The sequence below is a fragment of the Prunus dulcis genome, chromosome 5 (genome assembly GCF_902201215.1).
Source record: "Prunus dulcis chromosome 5, ALMONDv2, whole genome shotgun sequence".
Lineage (NCBI taxonomy): Eukaryota > Viridiplantae > Streptophyta > Magnoliopsida > Rosales > Rosaceae > Prunus > Prunus dulcis.
Genome location: NC_047654.1, coordinates 13,875,875 through 13,897,291, shown reverse-complemented (window position 1 = coordinate 13,897,291; position 21,417 = coordinate 13,875,875). Strand labels below are relative to the sequence as shown.

Sequence of the window (21,417 nt, the reverse complement as noted above, 5' to 3'; positions counted from 1 at the left end):
TTAAAAAAATTTAAATTTATTTTAGAATTAAAAAAGATAATGGGTAGTTGTGTTCCCTAAAAATAGGATCCATTATCTGCTTTTTCTTTTTCTTTTTCTTTTTCTTTTTTTAAATATGAAAAATATGAATTTACTGTATTATCCTCATTTAATTAATAATTTGAATTCTTAATGTTTGCATTAACCAAGGGTATTTTCTGGTATTTTGAATGTTTCACCATTCTCTGTCTTTTGCTTTATATATATAGATATATATATATATATTTGTACTAAAGAAATAAGGAAAAATCTAGAACAGAACATATTTATCTAATTCAATTGAGATATGGTCCAATCCATGTAACATTACTTAGGATCCCGGAGAATTAAGGATCAATGGATTGTGGGGGAACTGGAACGAACTGTTGCTTTCGTCCATTTTTAGTGGGTGAAGGTGGCTTCGGCCCAGTGATTGGTCTTAAGCAGCGCCGGATGGGCATTATTTTCTTGCTAAAATTCTCACCTTGACATCCAAAGCTACCTTGTTTTCTTCCAATATGTATCTTTGTCAAGCCATCTCTACCGTCAACATGCCATAAACTACTCCTCCCACGACCTTCTGCCATACAAGAAAATCACAGAAAACAATTACCAGATGATCAAGTTCAATATAATATTAGCTAATTAATATGTCAAGATCTAATCACAAGATGTTATGAATTACCATGAGGAAGTAATATTGCACAAGTTGATTGGAAATCCCCCATAAGAAGCAACACTAGTGCTGCAATTACCACCAACTTTGCTGGTAAGTCATCCATCTTCATCAGAAGCAGAAACAATAACTTAAGAAAACCTTATCGATCGCCTCACGATGAGAAGAAGCCAAGGAAAGCAAGATTTATAGACTGCCAGATTTTCAAAAGTTTGACTTCAACCTTGGACTTTTTTAGTCCCATAGCTTTCAGCTGTCTGCTACCCTACCCCTCAAAATAACTGCTTTCACATTGAAATATGGAACTTCCAACAGAATCTGCTTACGGTTGCACCATGTAAGTGTATGCATTTTGAGTTTTTCTTTTGATTTTCTTTGATAATATTGTAATAGGACAATCATTGTAATTTCTCAAGCTCTAGTTTAGATTAAGAATTGTTTCTCTAGGTGTTCTTATCTGGCTACAATCTGATGGATAATCAATGTGTTTGGCAAAGGTAATTTCTGCATTTCATCATATTGCATTCATTAAATTTCTTAAGATTATGACAAGTCATCTTTCTTTCGTATGACTAGTCATCCTTTGCATCAGTAGGATTTCAGCTCACTGGTTTCCAGTTGGATCCAAACCAACTTTTTTGTCATATTCTGCAAATTCTCTTTGCAGCCATATGTACTTTCTGACCTAGGAATTTTTTGGGTAAAAGACAAATGATACCTCATTTGGCAGCCATCTCTTTTGATAGGAAGTTTCGGAAAAGTTTCTTGCTAACTTTCTCTTCTTCTTCCCTAAGAGAAAACCATCACATTTTTCTTCTATGAGTTCTCCAAATTAATTTTTCGAAAACTGCTTTTGAAATATGAAATCTGCGTGTAGCTAGATCAAACACTCTCTCATATATATCTAGGTCAGATTCAAGATTGATTTCTTCAAGAGTATGGTTTCTTGAAGAAATTGGTCATTTTTCCTTGAATCCAAATTTTGGTTTCTGTCTGAGTTTGAGATGGCTAGCTGGTGCCATAGGATGAAAGAGCTTAGGAAGAAGCTGTCTAAGTTGCTGGTTTTGCTAAGTTGGAAAAGAAGATTGCACAAAAGAGGTATAGCTTATCTTCCTAAATAGATCTAGAATTTCTTGAGTTTGCTTGTGTTTCTTTGTAAGAATCTTTTTTGCTTAGTGGATTGCCTAGTTGATGACCCCCCAGTTTTTTCCAATGGTGGGTTTCTGGATGAACAATTTCTAGTTTGCAGCTCTGTAATTTTTTTGGGTTTGTGTTCTTGATAGTTGATTAGTCATCGCATAATGTTCATGTATTTCTGGGTTTGTGTTCTTGCAGTTGACTAGTCATCATTATCTGCTGTTTGGTGTTTACTTGATTATGATGCTTTCACACACTTTCACCATAGTTGTTGCTAGCACTGGGGATGTCTAGATTGATGGGTTCTTCTGAGTGTCTAGGTTGTCACTAGTAATTTTCTAGGCTTGCAGGTACATATTGGTATGCTCTAAATGTGTTCTTGGTTATGGTTATTGATGACTAGCAGCTGACTAATCATATGCATATTTGGTCAAGGTTTAAAGTGTGTGAAGATTGTTGTGTCTGTTTGAGTAGCGTATAATTTTACCTCTCGTCACCTAAGTACCACCTTAAGCTTAATGGCAGTGGAACTGGAAACTGTAAAGTTTTTGAATGCACCAAAACAAGTGGAGATGAAGAGGACTCATAGCATATAAAAGACCCCTAATTTCCTCCTCCATCATCCTTAATTTTAGTCCTTCAAATTTTATTCTTGTATTTTGCTTTCTTAGCTACTTTTATAAATTTAACTAAATGGACTTGCAAATGAGGCAACAAGTAAAACTATAACTTGCCTAAGGAATTATTGACATCCATAGATTAAGTACATAAGAGAAATGTCCAACGCACCAAATTTATTCATCAATTTTTGTTCACCAAACGCACCAGACAATTACTTGCCTAGGGAATAGATTAATTAAGTACATATGATGAGTAATGCTAAACGCACTAAATTTGTTCATCAAATTTGTATACCAAATGATGCGGTACTGTGTAACATTACTTAGGATTCCGGAGAGTAAGTATCATTGAATGATGGCGGAGGTGGTGACAGTGGAAGAGGCGGATAAGGTCTGAAGTGCGGAGGGAAGTTTTTGGTGGGTGAAGGTGGCTTGGGCCCTCTCAATGGTCTTAGGTTGCGTCGGATGGGCACTATTTTCTTGCTAAAAATGTCAGTTTGACATGATCCAAAGCTACCTTTCTTTTCTTCCGGTATTTATCTTTCTCAAGCCATCTCTTGTACAGTCAACATGCGACAAAGTACTCTTCACAATACCTGATCAGCTTCAGCTAGCCATATAAAGAAAATCACAGCAAGCAAGCAAGCAAGAAAGAAATTAATTAATTTAAGAGTTAATCATTTTATTAGTCCCTGAACTTAGACCCAATTTGCATTTGAGTACCTCAATTTTCAAAATGGTTCCCGTGGTCCTTTAACTTCACTTTCGTTATGACAAATGGTCCTGATCTCAATTTTGTTAACTTTTTTTGTTAAATGCAAGGGCAAAATGGTATTTTTATATTAAAACCAAAAAAATGAATAAAAAATAATATCTTTAAAATAACAATAAAAGAAAATCAAATAAAAAACCAACCTAAATAAAAAAAATTAAGTTTTTAGAGAGTAGAAATCGGGATAGAGGGGGGGAGAGAGAGAGAGAGAGAGAGTTTATTTTTAATTTTTTATTCATATTTTAATCAATTTTGATACAAAAATACCATTTTGTCCCTGTATTTAACAGAAAAGTTAACAAAATTAACAGTATGACCATTTGTCCTAACGAAACTGTAATTGAAGGATCACGGGAACCATTTTGGAAATTGAGGTACTTAAATGCAAATCGGGTCTAAGTTCAAGGACTAATAAAACGTTTAATCCTTAATTAGCATAAGTCATTAATGTAACTAGCTAATTACCCACCGCGAAGAAAAGCACATGTTGCTTGGAACTCCCCCATGAGAAGCAACACTAGTGCTGCAATAACCAGCATAAACTTTGCTGGAAAACCATTCATCATCGGAAAAATCCTTTCGCGTCAACGTTGTTGAGTCGTTCAAGATTTATAGGCATTGTGTAGCTGGGTTGAAGAAGGAATTTTACATGCCGTGGTTTAGATTTTCAAAAAAGCTTTGGTAACTTGACTTAAACCATAGAATTTTGATACAGCCCATTGTATGACAATTCTCTCCTAACTGTAGGCGGCTTTTGACCGAAGCCGCAGTTGGTTTTTCTTCCTGGAAGCTTCCCTGTCCAGTGCTTTTGGCATTTCACGTTTCGTTTGCACTCAATTAAATTGCTTTGTAATCTAGATCTGAACAACAACACATTAGGTTACTAAATATGCAGGTTAGCATTCGATGTTGTTGCTCAGGAAAACTTGATACGCGGTCTTTTAAGTTCCTTGTGAAAATTGAAGAGATAATTATACTTGCATAAATATTCAAACACATTTACATACTTTGACTCAAGTCGCTTGTACAAAGACCAAATGGACTTGCAAATGAGGCAACAATTATCTTCCCTAGGGAACAATGGGAACAGAAATAAACATAGGTATCCCGCCATCATATAATAAGCGGAGGAGGTGCAGTAGCGCCCTGTGACTTTCGTAGATTTTTTGTCGGTGAAGGCGGAGAGGTTGTAATGATTATTCTTAGGCTGCGGATGGGCACTGTATTCTTGCTAACAATGTCACTTTGACATCCAAAGCTACCTCCTTTTCTTCCAATAATCTTTCTCATGCCATCTCTGCAGTCAATGTGCGACAAACTCTTCTCGCCACCTTCAGCCATAGAAGATCACAAGAAGCAAGAAATGTTAATAGACACAAAGTTTGATATATTAAAGGGAAAATAGTACAACCTCATGATTCTCTACAACATATGTAAATGCAGGATGCAACGTTAATAAGTGGTAAATCATAAAACTAGATCAAGTCATAAGTGGGGCTCAGTCAACATGATCAACTTCAATGGAACTGATACAGATCTCATCACTGGAAAGATATTATTACCATGAGGAAGTAAAGTAAAAGTTGCAGAAGAAACACCCACAAGAAGATATACTGCCACAACAGCTAAAACAAACTTTTCCAGAAATCTGCTCATCACGGAAGAGCAAGAACTTGCAGAAGGCTTTCAATTTGAAACCGAGATTTATAGTCTCTACTTGAGCTAAATTGTCTTTACGAGAGACTGTACTTTGTTTTTTTGTTTTGTTTACTGCGGGTTTGGTAGAAGAAGGATGGACTATGGTTAAATAGGCTAAGATATGATGGAGTTGACCTCGACGTTACATGTTACTTCCCTTGCTTTCATGGGAAGCACCGTCACCATACAGCGACACAATTGACTTCGATTTACAAAGGCTAAGATATGCTTAAATAACATGCTGACTGATAGTCTATAAATATCCTCAGTTTTGTAACTGTTAGTGGCACAATTTCAATGAAATTTATGGTATTGAATAAAAGCCAGAATATTTATATTGGATGGTATAGCATACAGCTGGCTTCTGTCTCTGATATGAATTCAACTCTTCCAACAAGCCGCTCGAAAAACCCAAAAGTCACAATAAAGAAAACCAAGTTGGGAATCTGGCTTAAAATGAAGGGTTTTTAGCAAGAGGGGTGGGCAGAAATTGTAGTCTAAAGCCTTCTGATGAATAGAACAGTCGATTATGACAATTTTACTTCTCTCTGACACTGTTTTAAGCACAAGTTGGGGACAAAACTATTGTTTAGTACAAGTTATATATTGAACTTTATCCTTCAACTTGATTTATGAGGATGCACCAGGACTGAACCAAGAAGCTCAAAGAAAACTCAAATATTGACACATGCCAACAATACAATGTAATAGTTAAATTTTTATCTATGCTGATTCAAACAGGAAAATTCATGCACAATTACATGGATTAGCATCAATAGACTGCCTAATGTCTAGCGAATGCTTCAGTAATCACAGTCATAGCTATCATTAATCAAAGGAAGTAAAGAACACCTACCCATTTAACCACTAAATGGCTTCCACTTATCAACATAACGAGCTAAGGAACGGTGCAGCATCTTCTTCCAAGCTTCAAGATCAGGCAAATCACCAGTAAGAGCAAGGGAGCTATCTTCCTGTCGATTCCCAAGGCCCAATACGAAAAGCTTGTCGCCGAAAACCCGATGCATAGCCTTCAATGTGTCTTCCATAACTACTTTCCCATCTCTCGTTGAGTCCTCAGCCTCCACACAACTACCTCCTACATTGACCATTATTCTCCCGCCTTTTCTCAAACACTTTCTGAGCATCTCCCAAGTATTTGGGTCTTGCAGCTCAGGAACCAAACTGCCTTTACAAAACAAATCCACCAAAATCCCTGAAAACCCATCTCTAGTGCTAGCTTTGAATGCATCTCCAACATGAATTATAAGCCTACCTGGATACTGTCTTTCCAGCTTTGAGAGACCAAAGTACTCTCTGCCCACAGCAATCACAGACGGGTCAAGCTCCCACCCATGAACCCCAACTTCTGGGTACAGCTCAAGAATGGACCTTGCGGCAGAACCCGCCCCGAACCCGAGAATTCCTACAGGTCCAGGAGGCAAAATCGGCGGCAATGTGGCGAAGACGTCAAAGTAAGTGCTGGTGAGGGACTTGAAAATGAAGGAGATGCTGTGGATGTTTCCAGGGTTGTCAAGAAGAAGAAGCCTTGAACCAGCAAAGGGGTGGTCAGCTCTTCGAGAAACTTCGAGGACACGAATGTAATTGTACCTGGACTTGAATTTGGCTAGGATTTTGACATCCTCGGCGGGGATGCCGTCGTCTTGGGTTCTGGTTTTGGGGGCCGGATGGTGGGCGGGTTGAGATTTTGGAATTAATGGGTGGAAGTGGATTGGCTTTGGAGGTGTTTTGGTGGAGAAATGGAGGGTTGGAGATGAGGGTTGGAAAGAACTTGGGAAATTTTGAATTGGGTAGGAAATCAACGGTCGAATTTGGTGGGGGTTTTGCAGAAGCGACATTGCTTATTGTTCTCTGTAGACTGTTTCACTTCACAGATAGAAAGCAAAGAAAAAGAAAAGGGAGCATAATTCTCCATAATAGCGCCCATAAAATTTATATTATATTTAAGAAAATTGTTAAAATTTCTTTGAATTCTAGAACTGGATTGTGATGGGATTTACTTTTCTACTATACGGTTCAGCTTCTGGGGTCACCTGGCAATACTTCACGCAGTGTAGAATACCCCCCAAAATAGGGAAATTTTCCTTTTTAACTTTTCTTGTTTTGAGAATAAGAGAGTTTTCAAATGAACAAAATAACATATAATTGGTACATTCTGCATTCTGAGAGTCTACATAAACAATAAACTAGAAACACAGTGATCCTTTAGAACTATCTTAGAAGCTTTTATGCACAGTGTATTGACATTCGCCTGCTATCAATGTAAGTTCGGTTTTACAAAGGGTGATTCTAAAACAAATCCGATTAGCAAGGGCATCACCGACTTGACAATTAGGATGGTGGCTAGTAGCCTATTCTAATTCCACGCTAATTAATAGGATGCCTTTTCTAGAAATTATGCGGCTTGAACAAAGCTCTCTCTCTCTCTGCTTCAGTAAACATCTCATAGACAGGTGATACAGGGAAATTACAACCAGAAGCTACAAAATTCCATCTGTGTCAGCAGCACGGAGGATGATTTGGTTTCTCGTCTTCCATCCCATCTGCATCATCCCTATATTAACAACCACAACTCTGAACATTAGAAGAGGAACAATAACTATCCAACAACTGAATCGCATTTTTATCAAGAGAAAAATCCTTAATACACTTTGGATACAAGTTTCATTGATATATGATTATTTTACTATGACAAAATATAAAAAACCTTACCGCATCTCAGTTTTAACTGCATGCTGACCAACAGGGTTGGAGAATTTAGTCCAATGCTTGTCTTCTTCAGGATCAGAATCATAATCCGCACCATCCCAAATGCGAGGCTTTGGTCTTTCTTCCATGTTCTCTTCCGCCTGCATCCATTGAAGCAAATGGTAAGGTTATAAGAATCAAGGAAAATGCTGAAAACCCTGGAAAATTATTGAATCAATTCGTCACTAACACAAACCTCCTCTGGAACTTGTGTTGTTGGTGGTGTTGTCTGGAAAGGAACGCTGGGTGTATGAGGTATTCTAGAAAGTTGATCTAGTAGCGTATTCCTGGGAAAGTAAACAAAAATCAAAACATGTATGATGAGAGAGAGAAAAAGAGAGAGAGAGAGAGAGAGAGAGAGAGTGTGTGTGTGTGTGTGTGTGTGTGGTATTCTAGAAAGTTGATCTAGTAGCGTATTCCTGGGAAAGTAAACAAAAATCAAAACATGTATGATGAGGGAGAGAGAGAGAGAGAGAGAGAGAGAGAGAGTGTGTGTGTGTTTACTGCAAATTAAAAAGTGTGTGCGTATGTGTTTACTGCAAATTAAATAAAACAGTCCAGCATTCTAACAAATGTTTCCTAGCTAGAGATTTTACTGCACCATGCAATAAGTTCCAAAGATAAGCTTGACAATGTTCCATTATATTTGCAAAGAGAAGCAAATTAAAGATGAGCTATTTCCTCTTTACATCATGATATGAGTTCTCTTAAGTTCAGAACCACTTCCTTTTACCAAAATTATACTAAAGCAATGCATATGGTTAGTATATTTTTAAATATTTTTCATAGTTCTAATCAATAGTTCAAGAATGCTTGGGGTAAGGTATAATAAATTTCACCTTATTAGTGTCAGTAATAATCACCAATTAAAAATTCAACTTAAAATTAAACTGAATGACAATACAACCCGCTGGCAGCAACTGACACACCTTATTGCCTCCATCTCTTTAGGTGAGTTTAGGTTCTCCATGTTGGATGGCGGAATATGAAGAGTATAATCTGGACCAAAATACTCATAGTATTCATTGTAAGGCAACTTATTATCAGGTTCCACCCCAACTGCCACTGCTGTCTGTGCAAAGTAATAGATGCAATCATAAGGACGTTGCATTGCATAAGAGTTGTTGCAAAAAAGTTCAGAGAAATAGGAGACACAAGTAAAAGATGTTAATGTGATTGCCAAAAATGGAGAGAGAGGCGAGAACAAAACCTCGTAACACCAGCAACGAGCAACATTCCGGATCGTATAACCTCCACCACCCAATACCATCAGAGGAACATTAAAAGATCTAAGGAAACGAAGACAATCTGCATGGCCTTTGACAGACAAGTTGAAGCACCCCAACCTATCACCAGACAATGAATCTGCACCACACTGTAGAACAACTGCATCAGGCTGATACATCTCCATGACTTTTTGGAGGATGGGCCGAAACAGGCCACGAAAACTCTCGTCATCCATTCCATCGTTCAGTGGGACATTCAGCGCATAATTCTTCCCAGTCCCTGCCCCAACATCCTTAATGTGCCCAGTCCCAGGAAAGAAATCCCCAAATTTATGGAACGACACAGTCATGACCCTGTCAGTGGTGTAAAATGCCTCCTCAACTCCATCTCCATGGTGCACATCAATATCTACATAAAGCACACGCTGCCCAGCGACAATGACCAGATTACATATGCAAATTATCAAACAATGAAAAGGTAATGGCGGCATATATAATACAACAAATGGGCAGAACAAAGATTTGACACTTCAACCGCATGTATAATCAGAAAAATAAAAATGGATAATTTCACAAATAAATATCACCCTTAAATTTTTATCAGATTCAACTTTCCTAACCCCCAAACTACTTGTTACCAATTAAGTGCAAGCAAGCATACAGCAAAACAAGTATATCTCAGTAACTAAAAATCACTAAATATAACGTAGTAATAAGCCCAAAACATATATAGCTCTCAGACCAAAAAAAAAAACATATATAGCTCAGTTACTAAACATAGCTCTAGTGTAAGTAAACAACGCCTCACAGAAACATCAATATCCTCAATCAGTAGCTAAGCTCACTGAAATTAGAACCAAAAAAAAAAAAAATCACCATTTCAATATATAATGAAATAATTTAATTTTAAAAAAACAAAACAAAAAACAAAAGTGTGGTTTATTATTACCTTGTGAACCTTGAGCAGCTCAAGAATGCCGAGGACGATATCATTGACATAACAGAAGCCGGAGGCCTCGGACTTCTTGGCGTGGTGGAGGCCGCCGGCCCAGTTGAGGGCGATATCGGCGTCCTGGCGGTTGAGCTTGACGGCGGCGCCGATGGAGCCGCCGGCGGAGGCCTGGCAGAAGCCGAAGAGGCCGTCGAAGACGGGGCAATCCTCGCCGACGTTGAAGCGCTTGAGGTGGCGGGAGTAGGAGGACTCGGCGAGGGTCTCGGGGCTGACGGAGGCGAGGAAGTCGACGTAGTCATCGGAGTGGAAGCGGCGGATGTCGTTGGGGCCTGCGGGGAAGGGGCGGTTGATCTCCATCCGACGATGGAGTCCGTAGTGGACGATTAGGTTGTGGGCCATGCGGATGCGGTGGGGTTTCATCGGGTGGCCTTGGCCGTAGTAGTAGTCGCCGACGGTGGGCTCGTAGAAGTATGTCACTCGCCGCTTCTTCGCGTCTGGTCCTGACGGCAGTGACGCCCCGCTTTCCGACTCCATCTGATTCTCTCTCTCTCTCTCTGTGTCTTTCGCTCTTTCTATTTTTTTGGCTGTGAAAGTAAAATGGTTGCTGGGGGGGTGACCAGCTACGAACGACGGGTCGTTTTATTCACAATAGAAAGCAAAGAAAAAGAAGAATAAAAAAAGCGGGTAGCGAAGAGCCCAGCGAGGCCTGCTTAAGAAAAAAAAACCCAACCAACTCTGGGACTTGTCGTTTCGGTCGGCTTGCATTGGCAAAGCCTCTTACGTGGCTGGTTTTGGCCCAAGATTGATACAACTCGAACCCATTTTTTGGGGTCGAAACTCAAACCCAATAAATAAATAAGCAAAATGCAAATCTTATTGAAGCCCATTACTAAATTGCTACATGCGCATGCTATACAATGATGAATTTACTTATTTTTTTTAAATTACAATCAATGATTTTTTTTTCCGAAATAAAGTAAATTTCATTAACCTTAAACATTGGTTACCACAAGGTTATTCATTATACAATTTATTCGCCACTACGGGCCTTTCTCTAATCAATAATTAGGATCTTGTTTGTATAAAGTAAAGCGGACAAAAACATGAGCCTGGTGAATTGGCATGTTTACATAATATTTTTGTAATAAGAAGTAAAATATTTTATCATTATAAATGTAATTTTATATAGTCATAAGTAAGGAGTTTTTGAAAGTTAAAATAGTAATAAAACGAGGCAAGTGCCATTTTCTTGTAATTGTAAATAATTTGCAAGTGAATCAAAATCCCGAAAAGGAAAAAGATTTGGTATGTCTTCCACTTGTGTATGTTCAATTACATGACACCAATGATAAGGCAAACGTGGATCCTATGTAATAAGGGATGAATGAATGATCTTATATATAAGACGCCAAATTATGTCACATAAGAGTCGAAGTAAACCAAATGAAAGCCAACCCTATCGTGCTTTTGTACTAACAAGAATTAAAGTTTGATATTGAGATAGTTGAGGTACATCTTTTTTCGAATTCTTTTAATCAATAGGAGAGTCGAGATTCAAATTTGAAACAATTTTCCGACATTTTAAACAAGACAATCACCTCAGACGCAAAGGGATTTTTTGCAGGCAATCAGTCATCTAATAAGAATGTAATTGATCTCAATCAGAGAAACTTTTATGCAAACAAAGCGTTGTCCTCGTCCATTGACCTTAAAATTAATTATAGTAACACTTTAGATATGATTCTAAGTTCTAAACCATGAAAACTTATGATTCTAAGTTCTAAACCATGAAAACTTAGTCCTATTTCCAATTATTATTATTACAGCTATAGCTAAAAAAGGATTTTTAGTTAGAGAGCAAAAGCATGTGGACACACAGACTAAAGGTGTTAATTAGAATATTTATTGGTGTCAAATCAAAAAATTTGGTTATCAATTGGGGACATGAAATTTTAATCAGAGGGTTATCTCCTTAGCTTGGTGATTAGACATGGATGGTGTTTCTTCTCAAGGCACCCTAATTACAACTTTTGACTTGATTTGTAGTGGATTGGGTGCATGGGTGGGACTGGCTCAAGCGGGACCAAGGAATCTTAAAACTAAACCCCTCATTAATAGAGGAGTTGAAACCACATAATTAACCCCAAATTGAAGTTAACTAGGGCAATTATTATTTATAAACCACTAAAACAACCTGGCTGGCACAAGAGGAAAGGACCATCATATCATTAAACTACCTCAATTGCCTTTTTCTTTATTTTAAAAAAAAAAAAAAACAATTTCTCCCATTTTAACCCCAATTGTTCATGATCATGTTCATTAGTGTCAAAACTTCACAATCAGCCATGTATAAAAGATGTGGAGATTCCTCAACAATCTTTTGTAAGGGTATGTTTTTGAGAGCTAGTGTTCTATAAAGATTACATAGAGAAACAGAAATCATTAAAAATGCAAATGCTTTATGCATATTTTTATGTACGTGACAATATTGTTTCACATAACACATTTATTTTAAGTGATTTTTTCATGATATACTAAAAGTTTTTAATCTCTTAACAAAACACTTGTCTAATTCAACCGGACTCTATCAAATATGTGTCTTTTTAAAGCTCATTCGGATGAACTGATTTCAAATTCAGAAATTTAGATGATATTATAAGGTAAATTATTTGTTTAGACTATTAAAATTCATGATTTAAACAAAAGCGAAATGTAAAAAATAAATGAAAATACATAAAAAGTGTGGCATGAAATATTGATGCACCCGAAGGAGAGAGGAGTGATTCCTTGACGACAAGAAATATTGTATAAATATTTTCTATGGGGACAAGAAAAAGTATGAGAGCCAGGCAAAGGACCTAATCATTTGGGGGAAGGATGAAGGGAAAGAAATGGGTTTCCATGGCTTTACTTTCACTATCATTTTGTGATCATCATCTCTTGAAAAGGAAGCTTTCTTGTTGGTCGATGAAGACTGTTTGAAAAGGACGCTACCTTTATAGCAAAATACAAGTAGTTTCCATGAAGCAGCTGATGATATGAGAATGCTACAATTTCAATATTATTTCATATTTATTTTATATAGTTATTTTCTCATCTAGATGTCTGCACGTTCTCAATGTGCGGATGTTGTTATAAATAAGGAGAAAAGCAAATATAAATAGTAAAAAATACATAAAATTCTCACAATAATAACGTCCGTACGTCCACATAATAGAATTTCTGCTATTTTATATAATTATCTATTTGTACCCCATGGCCAATGAGCCTTGTGGTCCTTATTTTGCTTGGGCTACCTATAACAAAATGTACCCATCATCATGGGTCCATGGTTAATGCAAATGAAGTCCACATCACATATGTATATACACATAAACCATAGAGACACATGTGATACGCACGTGCATCATAATAGATTAAGTATTCTGATTGATAAATATTGTGATTAATGCTCTAATTCATGCACATTCATTGAAGGCTTGAAGTGATAGATAGGCCATGTTCACAAATCAGTTTCGAGGATATCCAATTCCATTATTAAATTTTCTAATATTTTATTTAATTGATGAATCAACCTAAAGTATAAGCTGATTGAGTAGATAAATACACTAGAAAGAAGATCATAAGATAGAGATTGTAAATGTTGATGATTTGATGTGATTTCTTCATTTTATAGAGATGACATGTCGTCATTATTATAACTATATATTTAATTTCAGGGCCCTATTTTTGACAATAAAAAATCATTTCCAATGTAATATATAATGTGAAAGCATCATATATAGTAGGTGTTGAAAAACTTATATAACTAGAGACCATCTTAATTATATGGATCGACACGTGTACATGAGTTGGATCAGTTAGGCAGGGCAATACTTTTTACATTCAAATTTAATTACATTATAGTAGTTTAGACGATTATATCATATATAAAATATATTGTTAAAAAAATCATATAGATTGTATTTATTCATCCTAGCAAATTACGCTGTATATTATTATTGTTATTATTAAGCTAGTTGTTCTTATATCAATATTAATTTAGCGTATGAATAGAATGTGTTGTCTTTAAAAAAGGGGAGTATTTTTGCTCACCACTTTAACCAAATGTGTATCCTCATTACCCTTCTTAATATTTAACACGTGTCTATTGACATAACCATGGTTCCATAAATACAAAGTAAAGAGTTAACTATGATTATATCAATGAACACGTGTCAAGTATTGCGAATAGTAGTAAGAGTATAACTTGAGTTAAAATGGTAAGTAAAGATATTCCCTGAAAAAACCATGTTCTACATCAAATGATTTTTATTTTCATTTCATCCTATTCAGAAATTATGGAAGCACTTTTTCACCTCGATCATTGTCTCCTATAAACTTTTATAGGCAAAAAAGCAGTCAACTAGTTGAAGTTAATATACCATATACAACATTTCTTTTCCTTGGCATTACTGAAAAAGATAATATGAGTAGTTATGTTCCATAAAAGTATGACTTATTATCTGATTTTATTTTTAATATGAAAAAATGTGAATTTATCATATTATCCTCATTTAATTAATAATTTTAATTCTTAATATTTGAATTAATCAAGAGCATTTTTTGATATTTTGAATATTTCACCATTCTCTGCCTTTTGCTTTATATATATAGAATCTTAAGATCTGCTCACTTTAACTGTAATTGTTTGGGCAACAACTAACTTATTACTTTATGATTGCATGACCATACATCCTCCCGGGCAGTAAATTAATGAAACAAAATGAAAACAAGACCACCACCCAAATTCTCTCAAAAAGAGCCATAGCGTCATATCGGTTAAATTCATAATGCCGCATTAGTTAAACCTAAATTTGACCTAATTCGACATTTTTCTTGTCTGCGTGGATTAAAAGACGGCAATTATTTCATAGCGATGACAACATTTCACAGTGACTCCTTCCACATCACAAAAACAAAAGAACAAAGAAGAATCATGAGGGAAAAAGGGACGTGGATAGGGAGGTAGTGGCAGACCTATTAAGGCGCAAGAAGGTGCAGTTGCACCTCCTCTCGCCGGAAAAACCATTATGAGTGGTTCAAATTGCCAATTTGCTCAGCTAGTGATGATGCACAAATTACCTTATTTTCATTTTCAACATTTAAGTAAATGTCTTTGTCCTTTTACTTTTATTTATTTTTATATTACTCCATTTACTTAAGTTTACAATGTAAATAAGAAAGTACCCCCCATTTGGATTCAAATAAAAATACTAAAAAAATCAAATTTTCACCAAATCAAAATATGAAAAATCGGTTTTAGTGCAAAATACGATTTAGGCTAAAAATGATGCCTTATTAAGTCAATATATACTTTATAATAAAATCCCATAAAATGAACTTTTTCTTATTTGATATGTAAGGAATAAAAGCTGCCAAAAATTATCTTGAGAAAATGATTATTTCAAAAAACCAATTTTCATACTTAGTCAATATTTTTACGTAAAACAATTTTTCATGTTATGAATGAATGAAGGGACCTAAAGTCAATTTAGGTAAAAAGCCTTAGATGTTCAATTCACAAAGAGTTTTTAACCTTTCAAAATTGCACCTCTGTTAAAAAATTTATGGGTCCGCCAGTGTAGGAAAGAGTCCACCAACCCCAAAAAGAGACCACGGCTGAAATTTTTCCTTAAAGTTTTCTCATAAAGCGTTTTGCTTGTGAAGGATATTAAATTCCCATATATTCTCTTATAATTTGATGCGATTTCTTCATTTTTATAGAGATGGCATGTTGTCATTATTAAAAATATATATTTAATTTCAAGGCCCTAATTTTGATAATAAAAAATTCATCTCCAATCTAATAAATAATGTGAAAGCATCAGATTACGTGTTGAAAAACTCCAATGCTACAGACCATTTTAATTATTTGGATTGTATGTATGTGATGTAGGAAAAATCATGGGTTTGTTCTTACAAAGAAAATTTGGAAAACAAAAAAATTCAAAATTATAAAATTTGACTTCATCAGCGACTGAAATCCACTAGAAAATAGAGAAAATTTCTAAATTTGATTTAAAATATGATAAAACTTATTAATACAATGTCATGAGTTGGCTTAAATAGAAAACCAAGAAATCCTAAAACCGTAGGAAGCCTTATGTTCCAAAATATTCCTAAAACTTAACTAATAAAGAAACTAATTAAAATCATATCAGGAAAATAATATCTTGATTGATAACTTATTCTAAAAATATAAATATAATATAAATCTTCTCAAGAAATTAAGCAACCCGAAAATCCCAACGATATGCCTTCCTTCTTTTCCTAGAGCCATAATTGATGCTTAACCAGAATTTTCCTCTCTTACACGATTTCCTTCCAACTTTGAGCCACTTTATTTTAATTAATATTTCCCAACATAAATGACCATATCTTGTCATACAACATAAGTTAGATCAGTTGGATAAGACAATGCTCTTTACACTCAAATTCGATTACATTAGAGTAGTTTAGTTAGACGATTACATTGTTATATAAAGATTTTTTTTTAAAATCATATGGATTATATTTATTCATCCTAGCAAATTACACTGTATATTATAATTGTTGTTATTATTAAGCTAACTATTCTTATCAATATAAAAAAGCTATGTTCTACATGATTTTCATTCCATCATATTCATTGTTGAGAATGTTTGTTCCACATTGAAAAGTTAAGGGACCTAACCTAGGTTTATATGGAGTTTGACTACTCCCATCATTGCCAATTGATTTTGGGGTAAAACCTCAAGTTCCTTCATGATATCAGAGCAAGACTTCACCTGTTGAACCCAACGGCCGCGCATGCTCCCACGTCATCCAATATATGTTATCTGCATATTAGGCTTGAAAGTTCGCAATACGTGTAGAGGCGTGTTAAGAGTGTTTGTCCCATATTAAAAAGTTAAAGAACCTAGCCTGAGTTTATAAGGAGTTGTCCCACGTTCAGAAATCATGAATGCACTTATTAATCTCGATTATTGTCTCCTATAAACTTTTATAGGCAAAAATGTTGTCAACTAGTATTTAAGTTAGGATCCTTTATGTTAATATACCATATACAACATTTTATTTTCCTCGGCATTACTTACACAATTCTTAACCTCTGCTCACCTTAACTGTATTTTCTTGAAAATAACTTAATAATTTATGATTGCATGATCATATATGAAAATAATTAATTCTGTCTTAAGCATAGAAATACCATACTCCCCCACATCCTGACTTAATAATTAGCTCAAATGTAAACGTCGTTTCCAGTCCATAACATGGGGGAGAGAGAGAGAGAGAGAGAGAGAGAGAGAGAGAATAAGTTGCTTGTTTTGGATACTTCACATTATTTCTTTCTCTTCGCTTGATAGTACGGAGAGTGAACCCATGATAGAGAAGTTTTTCCTCTTCAACAGAGAGAGAGAGAGAGAGAGAGAGAGAGAGAGAGGGCGTGAAGTGGACCGGGAATATGAGGTGGAAGCTCATGGTGACGTAGCCACACGAGCACTTGCCGACTTTTATATAAGGTCAAGATGGTACAATAAGCAACAGTACAGTCTCTCCTCTTCCAATACCAGCCAGCCCCCAAGAGAGAGAAAGAGAGAGCCACAACCCGCAAGGGATAGATATCATGTCGGTCGGAAGTATCAACATGACGAAGACTTTGTGTGAATGACTATTTACACGCTTACATTATCTAAGGCGTCCAACTGTCCATGAAAACATGACCATACATTATATAATTCATAGAAAGCCGCTTGTATGTATTCACAAGTCCTTTTCTTCTCCTCTGAGTCTGACCAATGTGTATAATTTCTAAGGTCTTGTCATATACATGATTCCCACAATCTATTATTGCCGTGGCTGACATTTTTTCATGACCATTTTCCATGGCGGTGTTTGTTTCTTTCTCATAACACTCCAATTACCCACTTATTTATTTCCTTGTAACTCGTAAAGCGTTTGAGTTTACATCTCGTCTACTAATCTCGATTATTTCAAACGTAACATTGTTAGGCCATTACTGTGATGAATTCGACTGATTTTGACAAGTTGATTAGGAGGGCCCTTCTCACAAAATGATTATCGCCGGCCCACCCCCATAATATCTCATTAATGTTGGTTTATTAGTTAGTTTGATGGATCAGCTAATAAGCTACACCATGTGCTTTGGATCACTAACTAATCTTTTGTCCCCTCTATCTCGGGACTGATTCTGGCCAGATTAAGTGATGAATTGGAACTACTTCAATTTAATTAAAATATGCCTTTTCAAATTTATAATTCTAAAAAACATTTAGTTCAGAGCTAAGCTAATACTCTCATCTAAGTTACTAGATAATGAACCTGGTTATATATGTTGGGGGGGGGGAGCAAGAGATGAATCTGACCCATCAAGAGGTTTTCCAAACAAGCTATCTATCATTGTCGTCTTTAAAAATCTATCTGGGACCCAAAACCTAGTGATAAAGGGTTCATATATGGTATGGTATTTTCTAAATAGATTTTAAAGGAATGGCCTAATTAGAAAGTACTTGTCAATTAATATAGTTCCAATTTCTTCTTTTTGACTCTTCCATCGGACTTAAGTGTTGCTTTAATTAAACCGCAAATTCAGGTGCGTAGCCACTATTGTCTTGAAATGAAGAACTCGTTTGGGGAGAAGTACTGAAAGTGATTTTGAGGAGAAGCACTATAAATTCGTTTAGAACAAATAAAAATGATTATATGGAGAAGTAACTCTCTATATAAGTTATTATTGGTCTCCAAAATCACTCACAAACGAACCTTAAATATAGAATGAAAATCAAAACTATTGCCGCCCCATAAAAGCAAAATTCCAATCTGTCCTGCACTCAAAATACAAGCCTAGTAGACCACTTTTTTCTTACACCTATATAAGAGTGATTTTCTCCTTCTTCCTTCTTTTCTTTAAATAAATAAATATTGTACTTTTTTTTTTCTTTTTTCTTTTTGGCATAATTAGGTACACGTTTATATATATATATGGTCATAATGATTCATCGAACAGTGGAGAAAAAATAAAATAAAAAATCATTGCATAATATTACAATATATATTTGTGTCTATGCATGCACCATGGGTGATAGGGCGACAACTTTGTCACCATGGATTTCCTTTTTTTCAGATTTAGATTTTCCAATTGAATAGGATTGAAAAGAAAATGAAAAAGAGGGAAATTAAGGAGAAGTCAAACCCAAAAGCTACATTCACATCATTGGTGTCTCAAAAGCTATTTCACACGCGGGTTGCTACTAATTAATTAAATCATCTAAACTTGACTTAATCATGTATTAGTTTTTGGTTTAGTCTTTAAATAATTTAGTCACTAATCATGCACTCTTTTTCTAATCAGAAAGTTTAATTCATTAGTGTTTAACAATTGACCTAACCAATTATATGCTAACGTGATCGACTAACTTATTTGGCAACGATACGATGCTTGCTTTCAAATCCCAACAAATTATTTTTCACGTGTGACCCATGCATAATTTTTCAGTACTCTAAAACAAGCAATTTGGTCTTATTTTAAATCACATTATGCTCTTAATCTTTGATTTGTTTAGAGATTAAGAATAAGCACCTCGGTTTGGAATTAGACGCAGTGTCGTACTGTAGAATGATGAGAGAGGCCGACAAAACGACAAAGGATGGTAGGGCAATTAAGTGTACATATTGGTCGTATTTGGGCCTGTCGAGCTGGCTGCGTATTTTCCAAGACTTATATGGCATTTATATTGTCATACGTGTTACTGTCGGTCATAGAAACGTCTTTCAGAGCCTCCAATCATTGAGGGCTTCATCCAAATTGGAGATTTAATACGGTGTGGTCACTCGGATGCTAATTGATTATGTCTTAATACGTGGCTGCCATGTGGAGGATCGGGGCCCACCATTAGTTGATCATAAGCTTTCATATGTTAATCCGTGGTTTAGATCTTTGATTGTTCATTTTTTTAAATAAATTTTTTATTTTAAGCTAAGTTGGTACTAGGGTGGGGGCATTCTCTTCTTTCCAATTCATGAAAGCAAGAAGGGTATATTTCTTGGGGGTTTCCCTTTTCGTTTGATTTTATTTATAAAAACATTGATGATGCAAATTGATAAATAATTTTTTTATCCCCACAAAAGCAAAATTATTAAAGCTTAGGGGACAAGGAACTAAGAAACTAAGAAATAAAATAAAATAAAATGCGTTAACCTCTTACAAAAAGGAAAATACTTTCCTTATTCTCTTATAAGTAGAAACTCCTTCATTCATGCTAATGACTGTATGACATAATGTGTAGAAGTTTTTCTTTTTGTATTTTATATGAATTATTTTTGCATATGTGTCAAACTGTTATTTACATAAATGAAAAGTATCTTCTTCCAGGGTAGCTTATGCAACATCATTACAAAAATAACAAGGTAGCTCAAGTAGTATCATTACAAAAATAATGGACGTACAAATTAATATGAGTGATGCTCACACTTCAATATGTCTAAGAATAAACTCCTCCTCAATTTTAAAGAGCCAAGCAATATCCTTTTATTTATATAACTCATGCAAAATTCCTCAATTTTAAGAACAAGGTATATTGGGTAAATTAATCTCATCCATTTTAAGTATGTTAGTATATTAATACAGATTAAGTTAATAAATACTTTATTAATGGCGGCAGCCCAAAAGGGCGGGGAAACTATAAAGAAGAAGAAGAAAGGGAAAAGGGGAAAAAGGGGAAAAAGGGGGAGTTGTCTGTTCTTTTGTTTTTTCTTTTATGTTTTCTTATGTGGTTTTCTCATGGAATCTTTGGGTTTTTATTTTTATTTTTTATGTTGTGTGAAAAATACATAGGTACCGTCAAGATATTTCTAGCATGACTTATGTAATAATTTTCTCTTTTTTATATAGTCCCATATACAAATGGAACCCACACTGGATGCTCTGGTACTGTCGGCTGATGGCTTTATATTTATCCTGTAAATATTTATACGAAGTAATATATGACATATATATATATATATATATATAATTTTTGAGTGTATAATGCTACATGTTGGTAGTTCGATAAGATTAATGATTTTGATTTATAATTTAATTCTTTTGTCCTCAAACGCAGTGTTCTGTGTACAGTAGCTGGCAAAGCATGGCTGAAATACTATTTTATGCAAATTCATCAATATGTGTTATGTTCCAACTTAAGCAACAAGTGAAAGAGCGGGATGTAGTCTAGTCTAGTGGAAATAGGTCTTGATTTGCATATTAAAAGTCTCGGGTTCAAACTCTCATGACATCTTAATATTGTGTAGTTTAGACTATCACTTGTATTCAAAGCAACTAGTCTAATAAGAAAGTAAACTAATTTCCTTCCGTATATTTCTGTATAAAACTATACAAAATATTATTGTTTTGATTGAAATGGTTCAAAATCATAACAAATACACAATAGTAGGTGAGGCTAATTAAGTGCAAATATTATGGATGGTTAATTATGCTGAACATAAGCACATGCTCAATTTAAATCAAA

At 35.2% G+C, this 21,417-nt stretch overlaps 2 protein-coding genes and 1 long non-coding RNA gene across 4 annotated transcripts; all 3 read right to left on the bottom strand.

The window, feature by feature from the left end:
- Positions 1–290: 290 nt before the first annotated feature.
- LOC117628691 lies at positions 291–840 on the bottom strand. The gene is made up of 2 exons (XR_004586005.1): positions 704–840; positions 291–598 (listed from the first exon to the last, which is right to left on the bottom strand). It is a non-coding gene; the product is annotated as an uncharacterized LOC117628691 (long non-coding RNA).
- Positions 841–4,176: 3,336 nt separating this feature from the next.
- Positions 4,177–6,888, bottom strand: LOC117628480. 2 transcript variants are annotated; one of them, XM_034360948.1, is made up of 3 exons: positions 6,198–6,888; positions 5,778–6,110; positions 4,177–4,554 (listed from the first exon to the last, which is right to left on the bottom strand). In XM_034360948.1, the coding sequence occupies exons 1-2, from the start codon at positions 6,778–6,780 to the stop codon at positions 5,782–5,784; spliced, it is 912 nt and encodes a 303-aa protein (XP_034216839.1). In that variant the 5' UTR covers positions 6,781–6,888; the 3' UTR covers positions 4,177–4,554; positions 5,778–5,781. The 2 variants fall into 2 exon arrangements, with proteins under 2 accessions (XP_034216839.1, XP_034216838.1); XM_034360947.1 differs by having other exon boundaries at positions 5,778–6,888.
- A 180-nt stretch (positions 6,889–7,068) lies between these two features.
- Positions 7,069–10,476, bottom strand: LOC117628479 (histone deacetylase 6-like). Its single transcript, XM_034360946.1, has 6 exons — positions 9,866–10,476; positions 8,901–9,341; positions 8,620–8,762; positions 7,887–7,977; positions 7,655–7,791; positions 7,069–7,496 (listed from the first exon to the last, which is right to left on the bottom strand). Exons 1-6 carry the CDS (start codon positions 10,400–10,402, stop codon positions 7,442–7,444), a joined length of 1,404 nt encoding a protein of 467 aa, XP_034216837.1. The 5' UTR covers positions 10,403–10,476; the 3' UTR covers positions 7,069–7,441.
- Positions 10,477–21,417: the final 10,941 nt, after the last annotated feature.

Excerpts from the sequence above, each read along its gene's own strand:
- LOC117628480 (XM_034360947.1), bottom strand. The coding sequence starts at position 6,780 with ATGTCGCTTCTGCAAAACCCCCACCAAATTCGACCGTTGATTTCCTAC.
- LOC117628479 (XM_034360946.1), bottom strand. The coding sequence starts at position 10,402 with ATGGAGTCGGAAAGCGGGGCGTCACTGCCGTCAGGACCAGACGCGAAG. Across the intron at positions 9,342-9,865 it reads AGCTGCTCAAGGTTCACAAG|CGTGTGCTTTATGTAGATAT; the intron begins GTAATAATAAAC and ends GTCGCTGGGCAG. Across the intron at positions 7,497-7,654 it reads GCAGTTAAAACTGAGATGCG|GGATGATGCAGATGGGATGG; the intron begins GTAAGGTTTTTT and ends TTGTTAATATAG.